Below are 23,593 nucleotides of genomic sequence, written 5' to 3'. Positions count from 1 at the left end.
GAAGCTTGGCTTGTTTGTTTTTACAAGTTTTGGTTTATAAGCAGTGGTGGGATTCAATTTTTTTTACTACTGGTTCTGTGGGTGTGGCTTGGTGGTCATGGGACTGGGTGGGTGTGGGTGGTGGGTGTAGGTGAGTGGTCATGTGAATGGATAGGCATGGCAACTCACTCACATCGAGGAGTGTCTTGCCTCGCCCTGCTTGCCTGGCCTCCAGAGCTCTTCTGGTCTTGGTCTATTAATTTGTCTACTACTACAGTATCTGGTTGATTATCTAATGCCTGCCTGTCCTTCTTGATACAGAACTCCCACTGATTCTTAGCTCTATTATTCTCCACAATCTTCTGTGGAAACGCCTTGATGGCTGGCTGGAGAATTGTGGGAGTTAAAGTCCATATATCTTTCAGCTGAGAGACACTAATCAACCCCTTGGGTTCTATCTAGTGTGGTAAATCCCTGCTTCTATGGATCTGGTGCTTAGTGCCTGTTCTTGTGCTGTTATGATCAGTGATCAGTGCTGCCTTTTACACACACACCAGGAATAATTATAATGATTTCTCACTCGTTTCTATACTAGTAGTAGAAACAAAATAAGCAGCCATAAATGTAATCTAAAGTTTTATTTGGATTCCGATGCATATTTATTGTTGTGAATGCTTTTGAAAAACAGTGGCTGGGAAGACTTGCCACAGATAAGTTTACAAAGCACCTATTTCAAAGAACATTTCTTAATTGTGTATTCTTACTTGCCCTCTTGTACCGTACCACTGCATTTTGGATTCAAATGCAAAAATATATATTTTGGAGAGCACAAAGGAATGCTACAACTGTGCAATTATTTAAGGCAGCTGCATTTTCCCCTGGGATTATGCAGTTTCCTAGGATTATGCAGCTGCCTTTCTGCCCCAGAAAAGGCTATATTTTGTTTAAAGAATTGCAGACAAATGCATCCCTGTCCACCAATGCAATGCAAAGCAAAACAGTCCTACACTTACAATTTTTCTGCTTTTTCAAGACATGTGGATGCACTTCTGAACAAAACACTGGCTGCAGATAGCTCTCTTTTTTTACAAAGTTCACAAATGGCTCAGTGAGTTAACAACTGACTGGCTGATCTTGGGTCAGTCATTCTCCAGTCCAGCCTATCTCACAGGACTCTGGTGGGGAAAATAGGAGGGATATTTGAAATGTTTTCTGCTTTGAATTTCTCATACCAATAATGATGGAATATAAATAAAGAAATAAATCATTTTTCTGGTGTTTTGCATTGTGACAAGTCAGCTTCCCATTTTTTAAAAAGTTTAAACATATTTTGAAGAATATATAAATACAGATGGAGTAAATAAATTGCCAAGCAACTAGCGAGGTATGTACAGGCATACATTGGTCCTCTGAGTGGTACAAATGAGGACTGCAGGCCTCAGATAATTGGTAGAGCATATAGATCTGTCGTTAAATCACTATTCTCTGTCTTCTTTTTTAATACTGCAAATCCACTCTTCTCAGATGACCCTTTTTTCAAATTCAGAGAGCCTATCAAAATAGTCAACACGAACAGTTTGTATGAAAAGTAATCACATGAGCTTATTTAAATAATTGGAAAATACAGTATAAAGTAATTGTGTGGAAACAGGATCCAATATTTTTATTTTCATTCTTAATTCTAAGGTACTTCTATGGCTAATAAACAGCAATTTCATCTCCTCCAAATTTCCCATCTCCTTCTTATTCCTTTGTTAATAGAATTTGTTTCTACTAAATCAGTAGTTCTCAACCTGTGGGTCAGGACCCCTTTGGGGGTCGAATAACCCTTTCACAGTGGTCACCTAAGATTATTGGAAAACACATATTTTCAAAAAAAATACGGAAAACATAAAATAATTTTATGGTTGGGGGTCACCACAACATGAGGAACTGTATTAAAGAGTCACAGCATTAGGAAGGTTGAGACCCACTGTACTAAATAATAAAAGCGATCTACTTATGTACTTATGCTACAAGTATGCAATTTAAATATTTCTAGTTGTGGAAAATATGGCATATAACATTTAGATACCTTATAGCAATAGCAATAGCAGTTAGACTTATATACCGCTTCATAGGGCTTTCAGCCCTCTCTAAGCGGTTTACAGAGTCAGCATATTGCCCCCAACAACAATCCGGGTTCTCATTTTACCCACCTCGGAAGGATGGAAGGCTGAGTCAACCCTGAGCCGGTGAGATTTGAACCGCCGAACTGCAGATAACAGTCAGCTGAAGTGGCCTGCAGTACTGCACTCTACCCACTGCGCCACCTCGGCTCTATGATCAAACTGGTTTCTGTATGCTTTTCCTTCTAGACAAAACTTCTGTCCCACAGGGAATCCTCGCTTCTGACCCCAGGCAGGTGAGCAGGTAAGGGGGGAAAACATTCTCCCAGCCAGCGCAGCCATGCAGATTCCTGGGGGGGGGGGGGAAATGAGCATCCTCCCAGTTAGTGGCCATGCAACTTCTCAGCCAGGCAGATGAGCCTCTTCCTGGCTACTGTGGTCATGCAGCCTCCCGGACTATATTTGTGAGAGTTAAAAGAACTAGGTGGCAGTTTTTACTGCTCAATAAGATTTTTTAACTTTTTTTCTTTTTAAAAAAAATAAATCTTAAATACAAAATTAAATAATTATTTATTTATTTATTTAATCATATTTGTATTGGATTGAAGTCTTTAATTTCATGGAAAGTTCTTTTTTTTTAAAAAAGGAGAAATTGAACTGTTCCCATATTATTGTAGCTCCAAGGATTTGCAGGTGTGTTTGTGTCTTTTGTCATAACCTATTTTCTGCAGGAGCTTAAGTTACAAAAATTGGTGGCACCCATAAACACTATTATTCAAGTGACATAGAAATAGATAGGCTTTGGAGAGGTTAGATATAATTAAGATGTTTGCTTTATTGCTAAATGCATTCAATACTCAGCATTCAACACCATCATTCCAGTTATTCTTCTAACTAATTAAATCAGCTAGCAGTACCTGACCACACTTTTAATTGGATCATAAGCTTCTTAACAAACAAGAAACAGCAGGTGAAGCTAGGCAAAATCACTTCAGATACCTATACAATTAGCAGTCCCCACAGGACTGTGTGCTCTCTCCACTTCACTTCTTTCTATATACCAATGACTGCATCTCAAATAATCCCTCTATTAAAGTACTGAAGTTTGCAAATGATACAACAGTGATTGGTCTCATTTGAGACAACAACAAATCTGCATACAGACAGGAGATTGAACAATTAGCCTTGTGGTGTGACCAGAACAATCTTGAACTAAACATTTCCAAACCGTAGAAATGGCGGTGGACTTTAGAAGAAACCCTCCCATACTATCACCTCTTACAATACTAGACAACACAGTTTCAACAGTACAGACCTTCACATTTCTAGGTTCTAGCTTATATCAAAATGGACACGTAACATCAAAAACATCCCCCCAAAAGCACAACAAAGAATGTTCTTTCTGCGCCAAATCAGAAAGCTCAGACTGCCCAAGGAGCTACTGATTCTCTTCTACAGAGGAATTATTGAGTGTGTCATCTGCACCTCTATAACTGTCTGGTTTGGCTCTGCAACCAAACAAGACAAACACAGACTTCAACGGATAATTAGAACTGCTGAAAAAAAATTTGCTACCAATCTGCCCTAGGAGGCATGCATGGGCTAGAAAATGAACTTCCAGTTTCAAGTACGCACATGTGCACTAGCAAGCTAGTCTTCCAGTTTCTGGCACACATGTGCACACAACAATCAGCTATCCGGCACACATGCTCATGCCAGAAAATGGAAGACCAGCTCTTCCAGTTTCTGGCACTACCACACGCACAAAGACCAGCTGATCATCATATGCACATTCGCGCCAGAAACACAGAAGAGGAACGGGCGACGCCGCGCATGTCAGGTGACTTGGCTCCATGTGCCACTTCAGGCGTGCCATAGGTTCACCATTATGGTTATAAAGCATTGCACACCTGAACTAGACACAGTGTAGAGCAGCAAACTGCCATGCACCTTAGTAACCGATTACCACGACTATCTATGAGCTCACCCAATTAGTTGAACCAGGCACTACCAGGGAGTTATATGAGATTTTACCTGGCTGGGATGGTCTTAGAGATTGACAAGGAGAATAAGCCAATAAGATGCTATTGCTACCTATGCTCTTGCTTTGCCTGTTGAAACTGTATAAAAGCGAAATAAACTCTGCAGAGGCAGACAGACAGATCTGGCACCCAAACAGGGATGGGGACATTCTCCAGGGAAGCAACAGCCAACATAATTATCTTCCATCTGGAAAAGACCCCAAAGTGCACTTTCATCCTACGGGACCCCTCAAATGTAAGTATGGGTTGCAGTCTGTCTCTATACCAGCAACAACACGTAAAAGAACTTAGATTTTTGTTACAGAAATCAGGTGTTACAGCACCTGAGGCAGGCATAAGGAAGCTGGTAGAAGAGATAGGGAAACAATGTTTCTGGTAGCTTAAGAGCCAAGGTGGCGCAGTGGTTAAATGCAGCACTGCAGGCTACTGCTAGATCAGCAGGTCAGCGGTTCAAATCTCACCGGCTCAGGGTTGACTCAACCTTCCATCCTTCCGAGGTGGGTAAAATGAGGACCCAGATTGTTGGGGGCAATATGCTGACTCTCTGTAAACCGCTTAGAGAGGCCTGAAAGGCCTATGAAGCGGTATATAAGTCTACTGCTATTGCTATTGCTATTGCTATTGGTATCCAGAACGAGGAACACTTCGTTTATGTAACTGGACAAGGATAGGGAAAATTTTACATCTTAAATCCCGGCTCAAGTAAAGATATTACATCTATGGTCTCAGTACCGTCATGCAGTGGAAAAATTTGGCTCTAAAGTTTTGGCAGGACAACAATTGACCACAAAACCTCTGCCTGATTATGATCAAGTAAAAATTATTCCCCTGAAATCATCTTCATTTGGACTTTTAGCTCCTCGTGGAGAGGTTAATTCTTCTGCTTCTCCACAGCCATTGTTCACCCCCATGAGGCAAATTTTAGAGAAACAATTAGCAAAAGAGGGGGGGGGATATAGAAGATATGTTTTCTGTCTGTTCACCTAATTTGATTTCACAAGATCATGAAGCAATTAGCTTAAAGGATTGTTTTTCCTCTATCCCACTCTGCCCCCTGATCAGGAACAGTTTGTCTTCATTGTGCCTGCCATTTTCTCTATCCCCCTCCCCTCCCCTCCCCGATCAGGAAGAGTTTGTTTTTACTGTGCCTGTTTCTGGCAAGCCTCAGCAAGCCTTCTCTAATATCAGGCAGAAGGCTACTGAGCCGTATCCTGATTTTATTAACAGATAGCATGATGCTTTAAGATGACAGATAGAAAATCCTGAGGCTCAGATGGAGTTGTTGATGAAATTAGCAAAAGAAAACGCTACTTCCGAATGCCAAAGAGCAATTATTGGTCTTGGAAAGAATCCTGATTTGGTAGATATGATTAAAGTGTGTCAAGATATAGAAAGAGCCTCTTGCCAAACTAATTTACTGGCGGCTGCTTTATCGCAAGGCAGCAAGCCTCAAGGAAAGTGTTACAACTATGATACACCTGGTCATTTTAAAAGGGAATGTCGAAATCCAGGAGGGGCGTATGTCTGCAGCCTCCTGCAGCCCTTTCCATCAAGAGTCGAAACCCAAAGCAAAATGTCCAAAGTTATTTCATTGGTTGATTTACACACTTACTTAGTCCTTCTTTGTGTCAGATTTATGTTGCAGAATTGAATCCTTTTTGTAAACGTTATCCATTGGCTTTGGTAAATCATTATATGAATGATATTTTAATTGGAGCTCCAATGATACAACTTAATTGGCTTTCAGAAATACAAAATTATTATGGATTGCAAATTGCTCCAAAAAAAATACAACTGCATGAAATGTTGCAATCTTTTCTTGCTCTGGTTTTTCTTTGTTTAACTGTACACAAAGGTATTTTGCTAATTAATTTATGGCAGTTGCTGGGGACCCTTACTTGGAGTCATCTGTATTCTTCTTTGCTGGTATGTATACTTAGTCCTTTATTTGATTTATTGACCAAAGGAAAACACCCCAAAAATTTGATTCCTTCTGCAGCTACAGTTGAGATGATTAATGATATTTTGAGTATTCAGTTTGTGGATTGTATTTCTTGTAGAGACTGTCAGCTAACTCTTTTGATGTTTTCTACTAGTAAGCTGCCTATGGGAGTGTTGAGTGTATTAGAAGACAAAAAGACCCCATCCCTAAATGTTTTGTCATTTATCCAGGCAGTTGCTGAATTAATAACCTTGGGACCTACTTAAGCCTGTCGCAGAAATTGGACGGATTTGATTAATATTGTTCTTCCTATTCCGAAATCTGATTTTCAATTTTATTTTCAGAATAATTTATCTCTTCAGTGTGCTTTAACTGACTATGTGGGCTGTAGTGTATATCATTTGCCTAAAGATCCTCGGCTTGCGTGTTTAATGACTTCTTCTTTTCCTGTTCATCCATTGCTTTAGTTTTCTCTGCTTTTGCAAGCTTTTACTGTTTTTCAGATGGAGGGCGAACTGGAGGAGCGATTGATTACAAGGACTCTCATGATAATACCTGGAAGTTGTCCTACACAGCAATACAGTCATCTCTACAATGTTCAGAGTTAGCTGTTGCTATTTTAGCTTTTTATACCTTTTTTCAACAGCTTTTAACTTAACTTCTGACTTTCATTATGTGTGTCAACTTATTTTTAATCTTCTAAGTGCTTATATCACACCCAGGATTGACTTAATTTCATGGCTTTGTTTTTAATTTTGCAGCAATTTTTATAAGACCGAAAGTATTTATATTTTGTATCTCATGTACATAATCATTTGTTTCTTTCAGGACCTCTTTCTTAAGGCAACAGTTATGTGGATGCTGCTGTCTATGTTTTACCTACTCTCTTTTCAGATCCATTCTTTAGTCACTTTTTTTTTTCATCAGAAGGCAAGTGGGCTGGCACAAGCTTGCCATATTCCACTCGACCAGGCCAAGCAGAGTTAATCCCGATGGTTTGGCCTCTAATCAACTATGGCAAATGAATGTCACCTATGTTCCCTCTTTGGCTCCCTGGAAGTATATTCATTTATCTATTGATAGCTCTATGGGCCACACCTCAACGAGGAGAAACAGCTAATCATGTTATTTCTCATCTTTTTTCAGCCTCCTCCTCTTTAAAAACTGATAATGGCCTATTCTTCATTGGCATTTTTGCAATTTTGTAAAACTTGGAATATTGTTTTTACTCATGGGCTACCCTACAATTCCACAGGTCAAGCCATTGTGAAAAGTGCTAATTGGTCCTTTAAGGACTGTCTTCACAAACAAATAAAAAAAGAAGGCTCTCAGGTACCCAATTTGGCATATCCCAATTTGGCGTGGGTAACACAACAGGTCAAAAAAGGTTTGCCTCCCCCTCTAGGGTGACAATGATATGATGTGCTTGCTTCTACAGGGCCTTTATGGATTCTAGTACATTGTGTTCATCCAGCTAAGAATGTTGTGGTACCAGTCCCCAAATCCAATTCTAGAAATGGCCCAGATGATTCTACAGATAGCACACTGGCCAATACGATCTTGTTGGACCAGCTGTCCAGTGACATGGGGAGACGTGAAAAAAACTGACCACCAAAACACAAGCAGTATTGCAACAACAACAAGTGTAGCAAATCCCCAAGAATTTGTGTGCTGCCATTTTTGCGGTTTTAACTGCTAATTCCTTAGCCATCATTTGTTTATGTTTGATTGTTAATTGTTATCCTTTAGCTACAACAGCTGTCATCTCACCCAAACATTCGCTTGAACAATGAATGAAGCAAAACCTATGGGTGCAGCTAGCTAATATCACACACATTGATGTCTTTTGCTTATCTGAATCATATGACATGGAAAATTTGCTTTCTACATGTTTGGTCCCTGTTTGTATCCTGCCTGCAGTAATTCAAAACTTCACTGGTTTGAGTAAATTGCTATGGAATGAAAACTTTAACTATAAGACTATATCTAGTTGGGGGTTGGCTGCCTATGATCCACCCCCGATGCTATTGCTTTTTACACCCCGATAGTAGCAGTTCCTGAGAATATAAGATGCAGAAAAATAGTTAATTGTACATTTTCAAGTAAAAAACCTCACTTTCTTCATATTCGTTCACTTGCTTTAAACTGTACAGCTTTTGAGACTTCCTTTCATTTTGTTCATGTTTGGCTCCTGCAAGGATGTTTTTTTATATGTGGTCAAGAAACTTTTAATTATATTCCTGCTAATATTAGTGAAGCACAGTGTTGTCTCAGCTGGTTAATTCCTGTTTTGCTTTCCAAACAGCAACTTCACTCAAGCCGTTTTCGACGTGGAGTCACACTAGACAGTACTTGTAACTCTGAGACAGCTTTACTTAATAAAGTAGAATATGTAGCATTGGCTGTGTTTATAGTGGGTGTGCCAGGGCTTGCTGCTTGTGCTCATCTTAATATTAATCCTGTTGCATGTAATTTGGCAAAAAAAATAATAATGCTATTTCTTTAGTTATTTTAGTAATTAATGTGTTGTTTCAATCTTTCAGATGAATCACAAACCATCCAGCACCAGCTCATTATTTTACAATTTGGCCTCTGATTTGAAAATTGATACTTTAAAATCTTGGTGGGAAAGCTTTTGAGCTTGGTTGCCCACAGGCTTATTGGGAAATGCCCTATGTTATTTAGTCATTATTTGTGCGATTTTGATTGATGGGTGCTGTTTTGTTCAGTGTCTTCCCTCTCTTTGCAATATATGTATCACAGCTTTTTGCCCTAAACTCCCTTCCATATGGCCTCAGGGTAACCTGTATAAGTAATTATGTTCCTTTTTTTATTATGATTCTTTTATTAACCCCTCTTACGATACCTTGTCTAACAAAATAAAAAAGAGAGATGTAGAGGCTATACAAAGGTTACAGAGAGGCCGTGAGCAACAAACTGCCATGTGCCTTAGTAACCAATTACCTCAACTATCTATGAACTCACCTAATTAGTAGAATCAGGCACTACCAGGGAGTTATGTGAGATTCTACCCTGACTGGGATGGTCTTAGAGATTGACAAGGAGAATAAGCCAATAAGATGCTGTTGCTATCTATGCTCTTGCTTTGCTTGTTGAAACTGTATAAAAGCCAAATAAACTCTGCAGAGGCAGACAGACATTTTGGACACCTGCTGTGATGGATTTCTGAGTCCTACAACACAGGGACAGTTTTTTACTGCATGTCTTCATTCTGCTAAACAACTACCATATTTTTTAGACTATAAGACACACTGGAACATAAGACACACCAAGATTTTGAAGAGGTAAATTTTAAAAAAAAACTTTTTGCACTCTGCAGACCTCCCAACCTATGCACGCCTCATTTTTTGTGAAAAATGGGGCATGCAGAGAGTTTGAGAGGCCTGCAAAGTGCTCCTGGGGCCTGGGAGGGGGGAGCAAAACCGAGCAAAAAACGGGCCTGTTTTTTGCAAAAACAAGGCATGAAAGGGTCATTCGACCCCCAAAGGGGTCCCGACCCACAGGTTGAGAACCACTTTCTTAGATATTGTCCACATCAACATGACAAAGGTCACAGAATCTTTCTCTCTCATTACCTAGGTCAAATGGTCGTTTAATGTATTTTCATAGCCCTCTACAATTCCAATTTTCTTCCCTCTTGTAAAAAGTTTGGGTTTTCTGCACTTTAAAAAAAAAGCCCATAAATTCCTGACAAGATTATTGTATAGTCTCACGGAGAATTAGAAGGCATATTTTCATGTCTTAAGCGTTTTAATCAGGAGTAGGTTTTCAACAAGTATTTATAAGGAACTTGAAAGCTAAATTACACATAACATTAATTGTGCATAATCAATATAAAATGTTTAAGTTAAATTTTAAAATTTTAAAAAGTTGAAGCAGGAAAACAAGCAAGATCAGGAAATTATTCTTCGCTTGAAAGCTACCTGAAAGCTATGTCTCAGCAGGGAACATAGCCAACAAGTGTTTCCTTCCTGGCGTTAATCACCTCTTTTTTGAGGGGGGAGGATGTTACATGTAAAGGAAATAATTATAATTCCTTCCCTTGTATAATTGTCATGATTCCATTTATCCTTTCCACTAGATCAGCAATTTTAGTCTTCAGTCTAAAAAATATACAGATTTTTCAAAATAAAATTTTAACAAAGTTAACATTTTAACCAAATTTACACTGTTCACTGGTCAGGCTGGCAGACAAATATGGATCTTTTAATCCAACACACCTTGGGAAGATAATATTGGCAACCTTATATACAATTACCGTATATTTGTTGTATGACTCCAGAAGTTGCAACTAAAAATCCTACGGTGAACATTTTCAATCTACCATTTTCCAGAGAAGTTGACAAGTGACTTTCAAAATTTTCTTTTAGCGTGGCTTCTGTTTTTTTTTTACTGGAAAAGCGGGTTTTTATAGTTCCAACTCCTCTGGAGGATGGTATGTTTGGAAAATACTTCATTCTGGAAACCCCAGTAGCAATCTGAAGTCATGATGAAAATGCCTTAATTTCACAGATTTACCCATAATTTAAACTGGCAAACCATGAGCATCCTTGGCCAAGCTAAGTCCAAGAACATGAAGGAATTCCTAGAAACTTGGCAGTTCAGACAAATTAGTTATCAATAGGCACAAAGAATTAACACAACATTTACACATCATTCAGGAGAAAATAAAAAATTTAAAAAGGAAATAAGAAGATCAGAATGTCTCCTCATTAGCAATCATCATCCACATAAGCAGGGATTAATATCAGAGTTAATACCAGACCAATAATGAAGCAGTAAACAATACTCCACTCAAAGAACTACCATTTCAAACAAACAATCGATCAGTAAACAACAACCTATTCAACTACCAAGGGAGAAAACATTCTGTCCACATTGGCAGAGAAAACTATATAAATAGAGCAAATCTCACTGAAGATATTACCTAGTTCAACCTTTCCCAACCTTTCTAGCTCTGCAGACTACAGGCGGCAGCAAGAGCACTGCTTGCACAAATGCAACTTCAGGTACTCATGCTGACCCACTGCTTCCATGGCCCAGTTCCCATCAGGATGCAGCCCAGCACCAGGGGACTCCTGACCTACCTGGAGAATGAAATATCTGCAACATCTGCACCAAGGAATCTAAGCCACACCTCAACCAAAACTAGCCTTGCCCAAAATGTATATTCTAATAACGATAGGGAGATGGCTTTTACTTAACCATGATACTAAATTATCATAGACTAATACTACCAAATTAAAAGAATCATATCTATATATATGGAGATAAATAAAAACAAATTTCTCCTGCTAAGTACAACAGTGTTCACTAACATTATTATTTCTCCTACTGTGTTTCCCCAAAAATAAGACCAGGTCTTATATTTTTTGGGCAGCCAAAAAAGACACCAGGCCTTATTTTCAGGGAGGTCTTATATTTTCCTCATATTTTTTTTGCGTACTGGGAATGGGGTGTGGACGAGCTTCCCCTAGTGCCTCCATGGCATCCACTAAACAGATGATCTGCCACTTTTGGAGCCACCATCGCCTCCGCTAAACAGCTGAACTATTGCTGCTTTCGAGGTGGCGCAGTGGTTAGAGTGCAGTACTGCAGCCACTTCAGCTGACTGCTAGTTGCAGTTCGGCGGTTCAAATCTCACCGGCTCAAGGTTGACTCAGCCTTCCATCCTTCCGAGGTGGGTAAAATGAGGACCCAGATTGTTGTTGAGGGCGATATGCTGACTCTGTAAACCACTTAGAGAGGGCTGAAAGCCCTATGAAGCGGTATATAAGTCTAACTGCTATTGCTATTGCTATTTCGGAGCCTGAACAGCCTCCACAAAACATCTGATCTCAGCCTGCATGTCTTTGCTAAGCAGTTGATCTGCTGCTGCTTTCAGAGCCTGCATGTCTTCACTAAACAGATCTGCTGCTGCTTTTGAAGCTTGAACAGCATCCGCAAAACAGCTGATCTGCCACCACTTTCGGAGCCTGCATGTCTTTGCTAAACAGCAGATTCAGCTCCAAGCCATGCATTGGCAGGGTGTCACATGGTCAACATGAGAAGCTTGGCAACTGACCCCTACCAGTACCTTTTGCAACCTCCTAACAAGAAAAATTAATGGGGAACTTACAATGGGGGATTACCAGCTGGTTCACTTAACAACTGGCTAGAAAGGTTGTAAAATAAGACAAAACTCACAATTGCAAATCCCAAGCACTACTCCAGGGCAACCATTGTGCCAAATCCCAACCATCACCCCAGGCCTTTAGGTTAATGGGTAAATGAATTTATTGATTTAAAGTTTATTTTGACCAACAGACAATATGAGTGCCAAAGGAAAGAGCTATTCTGTCGAATTAAAGAAAAGAAACATGGAGGACTCTCAGGGCAAGAATCTTATAGCTTTCTGCAAAGAGAACAAGGTGGATCCTTGTATGGTCCGAAAATGATGAGCAGAGTACAATAACCTCAATCAATAGGTGCACGAAGAAAATTCTAAGAAGTGCAAGGTTGGATCAGGTCAGCAACTATTGTTTCCTGAACTTAAAGGTCAGATCTCTGAATGGATTTCTGACAGGAGAGCAAAAGCTTTAGTTGTGCGCAGGGCTGATATCCAAGCATTTGCCCTTGCAATGGCACCACAGTTATAAATTTCCCTGGAAAAATTCAAAGCATAAGAACACTGACTGGATGCCTTCCTTCAGCGATATGAACTGTTTAAGATCAACCACACTGTTCAAGCTGGAGGATGCTGAACTTATCAAATGTGCACTTGCAACAAATGGCGTTGACTTTTCCTAATACCAACTCTCCAACATGATTGGCATGCATGAAACTACAGTGTTTATGGGCCCAGGGTGTCAAACCACAATTCATCAGAGGGGTATAATGTCAATCTCTCTACCTTCATTTAGGCAATTTGACTGGATGGAAACAAAGCTCCACTTCTAATCATCACTAAGGGCAGGAAAGAAAAGATTGAACATGTTTCAGGGATTTGTGTTCTTGAAACTGAAAAGGCCTGGTGCATGCAAGGATTTATACAGAAGAAGGTTGATTTAATGCTACCACTTATTGTGCGAGGTCATTCACAGCCAGTCATATGACCCCCGCCAAGCCATACCCACAGAAGCGGAAGTAAAAAAAAATGAAATCCACCCCTGAGCGGCAGATCTGTTTAGCGAAGACATGCAGGCTCCAAAAACGGTGGCAGATCAGCTGTTTCACAGAGGCCATTGAGGCTCCAAAAGTGGCAGCAGATCTGTTTAGCGAAGACATGCAGGCTCTGAAAGCAGTGGCAGATCAGCTGTTTCCCAGTGGTACCTTAGGCAATTCTTTGCCCTTGCCTTCCCCCCTCTACAACTCCTCACCTCGTGTCATGTCACTACAAGAACCAAAGGAAATGGCTGGCACCAACTGCAATGGCACTTAAATAGGTCTTATTTTGGAGGGGTTAGCCTGTATTTAGCACATGAGCCAATAAGGTGATAGGGTCTACTTTTGGGGGAGGTCCTATTTTCAGGGAAACAAGGTATTTCTCACATTACTTTTTGATTTTAAAAAATCCACAAGAGGTGAAATATAAAATATAAACTTTGTCCATAATTTTAATTGGTGCACTCTGGATTTAAAACAAGTGGCAATTCCAGCTTTATAAAATAGACAGACTCAAATAATAATAAGATTATCTATTCCAAATTCCTACCTACACAGGATGTGCACTTCTACAGTATTCTAACAGGTAAGCATAAAATAAAGATAATAAAGATACCATTACCTTTGGCTATTAATTTCCATAAACACCCTACTGATCAAGTTACTGGTATATGCTGAAAAGTAGGTGAATGCTCCATAACACTCCTGCCTGATTCAAAAAGCCATATATGCAAAGCACCAGCCAGTAAAGTTGGACATAACTCTTGCTGCCCTTTGCATACATTAACATCGAGAGATCCTAGCAGAGGTTGCCTGGTTAACACTGCTGTAATTTCCCAGAATAGCTGCTTCCCCTTTGCCAAGACTCTGAATTTTGATCTGATTATGATGAACCAAAAGAGGTTTAAATGTTAAGGTACAAGAAATTAATGTTAGGTAAATACAATCTAGCCTTTTCCAACAGATACACAGGAAACAAGGTATAAATCACACAAACCTATATGAAAGGGATCAGAAAATTATCTAAATGGTTTGGATATCCATCATATTAAGGCAACATGTGGATTTGTACCACAAAAACCAATGCCAAACAAATAGAATTTTTCTTTTATGGAAGCTATATCTTCTCCAATAAAAATATTTAATTATGTGGGACCTTAGCCGGCAATCCATTAGAAGCTCGAAAGGGCTTCTACCAGTGGTAGAACTTGGCATGATGTGCTGTATGAGGAGGAATTGATCAAGCCGTGTTTGCCAATCTCCCGGGCCCATCCTGGATAGGGCTTCATTTGCAGATCGCACCATGCTCTCTGCCTGACCATTGGAAGCCGGATGGAATGGAGCAACCAGGGCATGTCTGATTCCCTGTGCTGCACGAATTACATGGCTGTGAATTGGGGCCCGTTGTCAGAGACCAAAACATTGAGCAGGTTGTGAGTGGAGAAGTCTCTGTAGTGCCTTGATGACTGCTTCTGCCATGGTAGAGGTCATGAAGATTACTTCTAACCATTTCGAGTAGGCATCCAGGGTCAGCAAAATCTATGTGCACCCTAGCCCATGGTGCTTGAGATCACTCCCACTCCTTAGCGGGCACCTCTGGGGAGCTGGTGTGGACTCCTGGCATGGTGTGCAGGTAGTCACCCATTCTTCTATCTCGCTGTCCAGTTAGGCCACCATACGTAACTCCTGGCCAAAGATTTCATCCTGATAATTCCAGGATGCCCTATGCACAAGGCCTCTCATACTGCAATGCGCAGTTTGGGTGGAACAACAACCCAGTCCTCCCACAGTAGACAACCATTTATTACTGACAGTTCATCACGTTTGCAGTAAAACATTTTAAATTCAGACCCCACAGGCCCCTTGGGCCACTCCCTCCACACCCAGTTCCAAACCTGTCGGAATGTAGAATCTTTTGCTGAGTGGCGGGTGACATCACAAGACAAGACAGGACCAGCCTCAAGATAGTCAATGAGGAGGACTGGCATCTCGAGGGTAAGCTCTGCAAGCAGTTCAGGCAATGGGCATTGACTCAAGGCGTCGGCATGCCCCAAGGTAGAGCCAGGTCGATGGACAAGGTGATAACTTTAGGCCGCAAGGAAGATTGTCCATCTGGTCATTCGCAGCAACAAAGAAGCAGGGGTAGGCTGGTCCCCAGCCAGTAATCCCAGTAATGGTTTGTGGTCTGTGATAAGTTCAAAGTCACAACCGTAGATGTATTCGTTTAACCAGCGACTGCAGCCAGAGCCTCACTGTCCAGTTAGTTGTAGTTCCACTCGGCAGCAGACAATATACGTGAGTAGTAGGTGATAAGCGCCTCAGTTCCATTTGGCATGCGGTGGCTGAGGACGACTCCAACGTCAAACAGGAAGCATTGCACGTTAGGACAAGTGGCAGGGTCTGGCTATATTGGACCAAAAACGTGTCCGCTGACAGCAGTTTCTTCACCCCGGCAAATACAGCTACTTCAGTTCTGCCCCAGGACCACTTGGCATGTTTGCTGAGAAGCCGATGCAAAGGTTCAGCAACCGTGGCTTTCTGCTTGAGAAAAACACTGTAGAAGTTAAGGAGCCTGAGGAACGCCTGCAGTTCGGTCTGATTGTGAGGTGTAGGGGCATCCTGGATTTCCTTAATTTTTTTGTTAGTCAGGTGAATCCCAGAGCTATCGATGAGGTACCCTAGGAATTCAACCCTTGGCACGTTAATTTGGCATTTTTCTTTTTTGAGGCGGAAGCCCTTGTCTCTGATTCTGGCCAGAACAGTTCCCAATCTTTTAAATAATTGTGCCTTATTTGCAGCCAATACCAATATGTCGGCGAAATAGGGGATGACTCCTGGAATCCCCTGCAAAAGCCATTCCATGACGCTTTGGAACAGTCCAGGGCGATACTAACTCCAAATTGAAGGCGGGTGCATTTGAATGCACCTCTTTGTGGCACAATGGTTTGGGCCTCTGCCATGGCGCCATCTACAGGCAACTGCTGGTATGCCTGCACCATATCTAATTTTGCAAAAACTTTTTCGGGGCCTAATGAGTGCAGTAAATGCTATACAATGGGTACAGGATAAGTGCTTTGCTGCAAGGCTTTGTTTATTGTCCACTTGTAATCCACGCAGATGTGGGCAGACCCATCAGGCTTGACAGGTGTCACTATAGGGGTCCCCCAGCGTGCACGATCTACCAGCTCTAGGATTCCGTGGCCAATCAATTTGTCTAGTTCCAAATCAATTTTAGGGCGGAGAGCGAAAGGTACTCTCCTGGGTTTTAGCCTGATGGGGGCTACATTGGAGTCCAAGTTAAAAGATATTGGAGTCCCCACATACTTACTTAGACTGGTGCTGAAGACATCCTCGAACTCCTTAAGGAATTCCTCAGTGCTTTTGTCTCGTATGGCATTGATCCCGGTCATTTCTAGGCCCAGGGCTTCAAACCAATCAAACCCCAGAAGGCTCTGTAGGTCTCCGTTGACTACCGTCACTGGTAGCTGGCCGCAGAAGGTCTTGAACCTCACCCGGAAAGTCCCCTGGCCCACAATGGGGACTCGGTTCCCCTGGTAGTCGTGAAGGCGATGTCTGGAACCCGCAGCTGATGCTTTTTAAGGCTAGGGATAGCTTGAGGACTGTGACCTTCAGCTTTTTTGGTCGCTTTGTGTGGACTTGGCCTATGGAGGTGTGGTAGGTGACTCTGGTGTCGCCTTCTGTTCGCCATGGTGGCGGCTGCAATGCCCCTCGGTTGGGCCTCTGCTGGCGGTTAGGTATGCTTCTGGGCTTCCAGGTTGTAGCAGGGCGATCGCTTCTACAGACCTTGGTGATGTGCCCCTTGCGTTCGCAGCATTGACAGATGGCATCGCGGAAACAGCAATGCGTTCTGAGGTGGTTTCCTCCACAGCCGGTGCAAGGTGGGAAATGCGGTTCAAAATTTCATGCCACCTTCGTGCGGTCACTGCGCATGCGGTAGCTGTCATCTTCACTCTCCGAGCTTTCAGGCTCTGTGGCCTCGCGATGCACGCCTGCGCTCTTCTGCGCACTCTTTGGACTATTTTGGCGCTGCAGGGTTTCCTTAGATTTAATTGAAGACTCTGTAGCTCTGACTTCAGGGTGATTTGGAGAGTGAGATTAGTCTTTGCTAATAAACTCCTCTGCAGGCCAATGTCCCTAACACCGCATATGATGCGGTCAAGTAGTAGTTCATCAAGATCTCTAAACTCGCAGTGCGGCCTTTCTGAGTGCCGCAATGTATTCATTAATGGATTCCCCTTGTTTTTGGTTACAGATGTTGGATTTGTGCTTCCGGGCATATTTAGACGGTCTGGGAGCGTAGTGTGTCCTCAGTGTCTGTTATAGAACTGACCAAGCGACCGATTGGAGTGGCATTGGCTCGGACAAATCCTTCGTTGTCTCGAACAACTCTGGTCTGCAGTAGCTCAGGAAGATATTCTTTTTCTGGCCTTCAGAAAGGCCCCTGAGGTCGTTGGCGTCGAGGAAGCAATTGAACCTCATCAAGTAAGATTCCAAGTGTTCGGTGGCTGAGTTGTACGGAGTCAGTGGGGCATGCATTGTCATCTTGTGTTCCTGAGCGTATTTGAATTTGCCACTCAAAGATGGCTGCTCGATGCCGCACCATGCTCCAGGCTGGATTGACTTGCTGAATTGTCACATTCTTTTTGTCTGTCTAGTTGTCTTCCGATCCCATCCTCGTCGCCAGTGTTAGATCAGGGGAATGAAGGCACATTCAGGATTCAGAGTAACAAACAGCTCTTTATTAGCACAAGTCAACTATGTACAATCCAGCGAAGGTTCAGTCTGACAGCAGCCCTTTTATAGGGAGCTGTCAGACCCTTCGACTAATCAGATTGAATCTCTGTTCCCACCGGAACAGAGGACCTTGGTGTAAACCATTACCATTGTTTCTGGCATCTAACAGTTTTGTTTTTCTTGTTATTATTTTTTGCTGTGAAAAATAAACTCGATTCAGGAAAAAAAACAAGCATTCTGAATTATTACTGGCTTATAGGCCCATCTTGTTTGGACCAACCTAACCACAGAGTCTATTATAGCTGTCTGCAACTCATTAGCGTTACACACACAAAATTGGAAGGGAGAGGCTGAGTCACCCACCACCTTTCTAATTCATAGTATGTTAGGAATTCTGAATTATTGTTATGTCCAAATATAATTTACAATTGCTCTGGTATAACATAGGTTTTGGGTGTCATGTGGCTTTATATTCGCAGAAAAGAAAGATCAGAAAATATATTTTCATGTGTTAAATTTATATTTACTGACAAAGAAATAAAAGGAGATAAATACAAATTTAACACAAAAATAGTTTGTCACAAAAGTGACTGCCTGCAAAGGCCTCTGGATTGGGGTTGAAAGGCAAAAGCGGAAGCAGTATGCTCCATCCCATATTTGGGTAGACCAGGTTGCCCTGATTTAAAAAAAATAAACATATTTTCATGTGGTCTCAAATTAATTTGATAGCTGCATTGTTTTGTGTTGTTTTTGTGAATTTAGAAATACAATAATTTAGTTACTACTATATTTTTCTATATGTTTTAACATTTTTATTTTTAATAATCTATATAGTTTTGAAATAAATGAATTCTATTTATAAATTTACTTTCCTGCTTTTTTCTAATTTTTGTACCCCAAGAAAATGTACGTTTGGTACTTTAAGAAAATAAAACAATGTTTTGAAACAACATTAATTGCCACATGGATTCCTAAGCATGATTTTTTGGGTTGGCGTAAGATTAATAAAGAAGATTAATGGAATCCATGGTACTATGCACAGAACGTTTCATTCAATTTCAGTATCAGAGATGGATATAGTTGACTTTCTTTTCCTTCATTCACTGATTTAATCCATACAAATGTTTTCATCAGTTTCTTTTGCAAAAATCTTTTCCAGCGGAAATGTAATAAATAAAAGAAATATAGCTGAATGTTTAGATAAAACAGCAAAGAAAAAGTGTACCTCAAGTTCCGTTTCTCTCCGATTAATATAATCTGTAGATTGATTCAACTTTTCTAGTTCTACCTAGAAGAAAGTCAAAATAATATGTTGAGTAATAAGACACTGAGGGAGCCGTGGGAGGAATCAAGTTATTAAGTGTCATCTGGCAATTCACAGAGAGGCCCCTAATGGAATGTTAAATAGAAACAGAAGGCTAGAAAACATTTAAAAGTAAAATTGAACTTTACTTTAGCTAGGCTATTTGAAAGGGCAGAAACAGAGACCAGACAGCTTTTGAAGCTTAATTTTTAACATAATTCTAATTTCAGTTTCAGGGTTCTTGTTTTTTTTCTATTACTATTGAACTCTGCATAATTGTTTAGTGTGGCACTCTTAGCAAAATGACAAATGATCAAAAGATTGGGAAAAAGTGGGATGACAAATACAACATATTCTCTTAGTTCTTGAAGGCCCTAAGTGTTTGGTTCCAATAGTAAATAAAGAAATTCCATGCAAAATTCATAGCATAAAATACTAAAATATTTTTTATTTATTATATGTTTGCCCTGTCATTCTTCCAAGGAGAAAAAGACAATGTACATATTTTTCTCACATTCTCACTAAAACAGTAAAAAGACTCTCTGAAGTACAACTTCTAGTAAGAGAGAGATTTGACAAAGCTCATATGGCTATCAATATTCTTGATTGAATTCCTTGCATGATGTCTATATGGCAGAGAAGGGGATAAGTATGAAGTCATGAATTATGTAATTTACATTATTTTCACAGTGATGCCATTTTATCATTCTTTGTATCAGATAGTTATATCAATATTATAACTAGAGTTTACATCTCTAGATTTTTAAGAGGGAAAACAAAGATTTTCAGAGGCTTGTTTACTAATTGTTACAATAGTATTACAGAGCAAACTAGCATAATTGCTCCACATTCATTAAGAGTGCCAATAATATAAACAAGGAGATATTTGAACAGATAAACTTACTGAAAAGTTAGATGTTTATTTTTGTGCTACTGCCAGTATCTATCTATAAAAAAAAAATCAACCATTTTAAATGCACTTAAGAAACTTAAAAAACAGAACCAATTTTGTGTAGGGGTTAAAATCCTGACCTAAAAACCATGAGGCTGTGAGTTTTAATCTGGTTTGAAAGGTTATGATATGGGTGTCATTGAGCCCGTTATTCTCTCTCAGTTCAACCCTCCTCATAAGGTTACTATTTCAGGGAAAATAAGAGGAAGAAGGAGTACAGATAGTCTAAACTTATAACCATTCATTTAGTAACTGTTCAAAGTTACAAAAGCAATGAAAACATTTAATTACAACCATTCCACTTTTATAACCATTGCAACATCTTTGTAGTCATATGATCAAAATTGAAGCACTTAGCAACTGTTGTGTATTTATGATGAATACAGCATCCTGGAGTCATGTGGTCACAATTTGGGACCTTCTCAGCCAGTTTGACAAGTCAATCAGGGAAGCTGAATTTGCTTAACAACCATATGGTTCACTTAATAACCATGGTAAAAAGGTCAAATCGATTGCAACTCATTTAACCATCTTGCTTTTGATCTCAATTGTCTTAAGTCAAGGATAACTGGTATATTGGCCTCATGTTACTTATAAAGTAATACAAGTAAAAGTTAAAAAAATCAAATACATCAATAACTAACTATAAAGGAACAGTCTCCTTCAAGCCAGGGACTGATAGGGAGGGAAGGAAAGGAAAAAGAGCTTCTTCTTTCAAACAATGTTTTGGATCATTTGCAGTCCATTGCTTTTTATTTTAACTTTGCTTCCCTGTCTATGGAAAGGTATTATGAAACTCTATTGAAAGGAATAGTTGCAGTGAATTGCCAATGTAATTGGCTGGTAAACATTTCCCATCCATGGCAATATCATGATTATTGTTACCAACCCCAATCTGATAAAATGAAGGAAACTCTTAAATTATTGGCATGAGTATCATAAGAATGAATATAGCATTTTTTGTTTTAAAAAGTGGACTGTAAAAGCAATCAGGATTTTATTCATAACAAAGTCCACTTAAATGTATTCCAAAGAGCTTAAGAAATAAATTTAGGGGGAAAGCAAACACAATTCCAAATAATAAATCACAAAAATCACAGAATAGTTACAAACCACGGCCAGCAAAATGAAACCAAGATTGAGACACTGGCATCACTGAATGAATGCATTTGTGCCAGACAACTGGCAATATAAATCTTTTAGTGGGCAACAGATCTGCCACAGAAGAACCACGTAGAGAAGGAATTTCGTAGAAAATGTGCAATGGTTATGCTATTTAAAAAGTGCCATTTCCTTAGTCACCAATAAATCTTTCTTCTGATTCCCAAACTACAAATTTCCACTACATTCACAAATTGGCCAAGTTTGTAGTTGGGAAGGAGATGCTTCCTACAACTTTTAGCAGCAATAGGGAAAGTGAGAGATTGTAACAATATATAACATCCCTTCCTATGTATTCTGTCAAAGTGGCACCAGTCTTTATGTTAACCTCCTCAATCTGAGTTAAATCTACATCTAGATGTCTTTCCCTCAAGTCAAACTATCACACATACACTTTTATTGGCAATGATATAAAACTGATTTGCCACCCTCCTTTTTCCAGGATGATTGTTTTTGTCCATTTTTATGGCTTTGGGATTTCATAGCTGTTTTCCATCCAGGTATCAACGCACTTTTCAAGATTAGCTGTATCCAGTTAAATGCTGTCACCTGAGATCTGCAGCATGGGGATGATCTGAACTACTACAATACATCAGAGTTTGGGGACATCCAGAGACTTACACTTTCTTCATGACAGGGTCACGGTGACATTTAGAACAGGAGCTGGCATCATCTACTAACAATGATGAAGTACTGCCTTTTAATAGGACTACAGCAAGATCCTATGGATTAAATTACCCCCAAGGTCCTTTCCGATCTTTTCTAACTCGCCCCCAACCTTTTAGAGTTCTTCTAGGTCACGAGACCTTGGTGGTCTCCCATTGTGGAGAGGAGCTGAATCCAGGAAACTGAAGCAAACTGGGAGAGGAAGGATCCGCCACGGGAAAGAAAATGCCGATCCGTAGATGAAGAATAAAGCCCCTTTAGAACGGGAGCATTTTTCCTTTGAAATGAGTTTCTCCAGCCAGGTGTAGAAATACGTTGGCGGAAATCTAATAAAGCCAAAGCCAAAAACAGGGGAGGAGACCCACCACCATCAAAATAACGGATAGAAACGCCCGAGGGAGAAAAAGCGAACGATATTCAGGAAGATTCAAAGAACAAGGGCGTACAACGCGCGCTTACTTTGTAATTACAGACCTTCTCGCACCCCGATCCTATCACCCCACCCACTTTCCACTGCAATCGTGCTTTGGGGCCACTCTCCCAAGGATCTCGGGTAGAGCGATCAGAGGCTCCGCTTACTTGTATCCTGGGGTCCACTTCCTCCTCTTCTTCCGGGGGTTGCAACGGGCTCCCTTTCTCCGCCGCGGTCTTCTTAGAGTCAGGGTCCATGTTGGCTGAGCGTGATTTGGCGATCCAGAGATGAGGGAACGGAGCCTATCTCTGCGCTTTGAGAAGCCGAGGGGCCGCCGCCAAGCTGCTCCAGCAGCCTAGGTTCCACTGGCAGAGGACTGTGCCGGCCCTTCGCGGTGATCTGACCGTTTTGCTCCTCGCCGCAAGGCTGCGCCAGAAAGAACGCCTCTCTGTTAGCGAAAAGGAGAAGGAAATGTGCCTCGCCCCCTTGCTGCCGCCGCAACTGCTGTTATTAAAGCGGCGGCGGTGCTGTCACAGAGCGGATCTGTCCCTCCTTGACACCTATATGCGAGTCCCACTGTATCAGGCGCCTCCTTCCCCAAAGTAATGAAAGCAAGGCCTCCGAATAATAATGCAGTAGCTGCAACAAAGCGGTTAAATGCGGTTAAGTAATACAAGCTCCCCCCGAGCCATTCGATTCTTTTAGGGCTGCAGAATTGCTCTCCTCTGCCTGGGATCGCTTCGGCAATTCTCACGTATCACCACCCTACTCGTTACCCCGCGAACTAGGAGGCCCCAGACTCAGGCCCCCAAGTGTCTTGGGAAACCATCCTCGCTGCTTTCTGGCGAACCCGCAAGGATATTGGTGGGCGCCTGACAGGTAAAGGACTCGAGATGGCCCGGAAGCTTTTGCTGAGGGCAGTTTCTTCAATAGGCACACAACTGATTGCCACCAGCGGATAGGTGTGCACTGCATGTAGGGAATGGATGACCTACGGCAGGTAAACAGCCATTGATTAGTTGGTTGATATGTACATCAGGGTCTCAGAAATGCTACTCTGGATAGCTTACAATAATGAATGCAAAATCACATCACACCAACATTGAAAA

General features: G+C 40.9%; 1 protein-coding gene across 1 annotated transcript in view; it reads right to left on the bottom strand.

Moving 5' to 3' along the window:
- The window catches only part of SH3BP5 (SH3 domain binding protein 5), a 61,580-nt gene extending 38,236 nt beyond the window's left edge, over nt 1-23,344 (bottom strand). Inside the window, exons 1-2 of the mRNA XM_014063363.2 lie at nt 22,652-23,344; nt 19,216-19,278 (exon numbers count right to left, since the gene is read on the bottom strand). Of these exons, the coding sequence (XP_013918838.2) occupies nt 19,216-19,278; nt 22,652-22,741 (153 nt within the window). The 5' untranslated portion in view covers nt 22,742-23,344. The remainder of the gene's footprint in view (nt 1-19,215; nt 19,279-22,651) is intronic.
- Nucleotides 23,345-23,593: the final 249 nt, after the last annotated feature.

This window comes from Thamnophis sirtalis, unplaced genomic scaffold (assembly GCF_051295495.1).
Source record: "Thamnophis sirtalis isolate CommonGarterSnake01/CBP01778 unplaced genomic scaffold, rThaSir2_p1.2 scaffold_4, whole genome shotgun sequence".
In the NCBI taxonomy this organism is placed as follows: Eukaryota; Metazoa; Chordata; class Lepidosauria; order Squamata; family Natricidae; genus Thamnophis; species Thamnophis sirtalis.
Note: the sequence above shows the minus strand (reverse complement) of the source record. Positions and strands in the feature narration are given on the sequence as shown.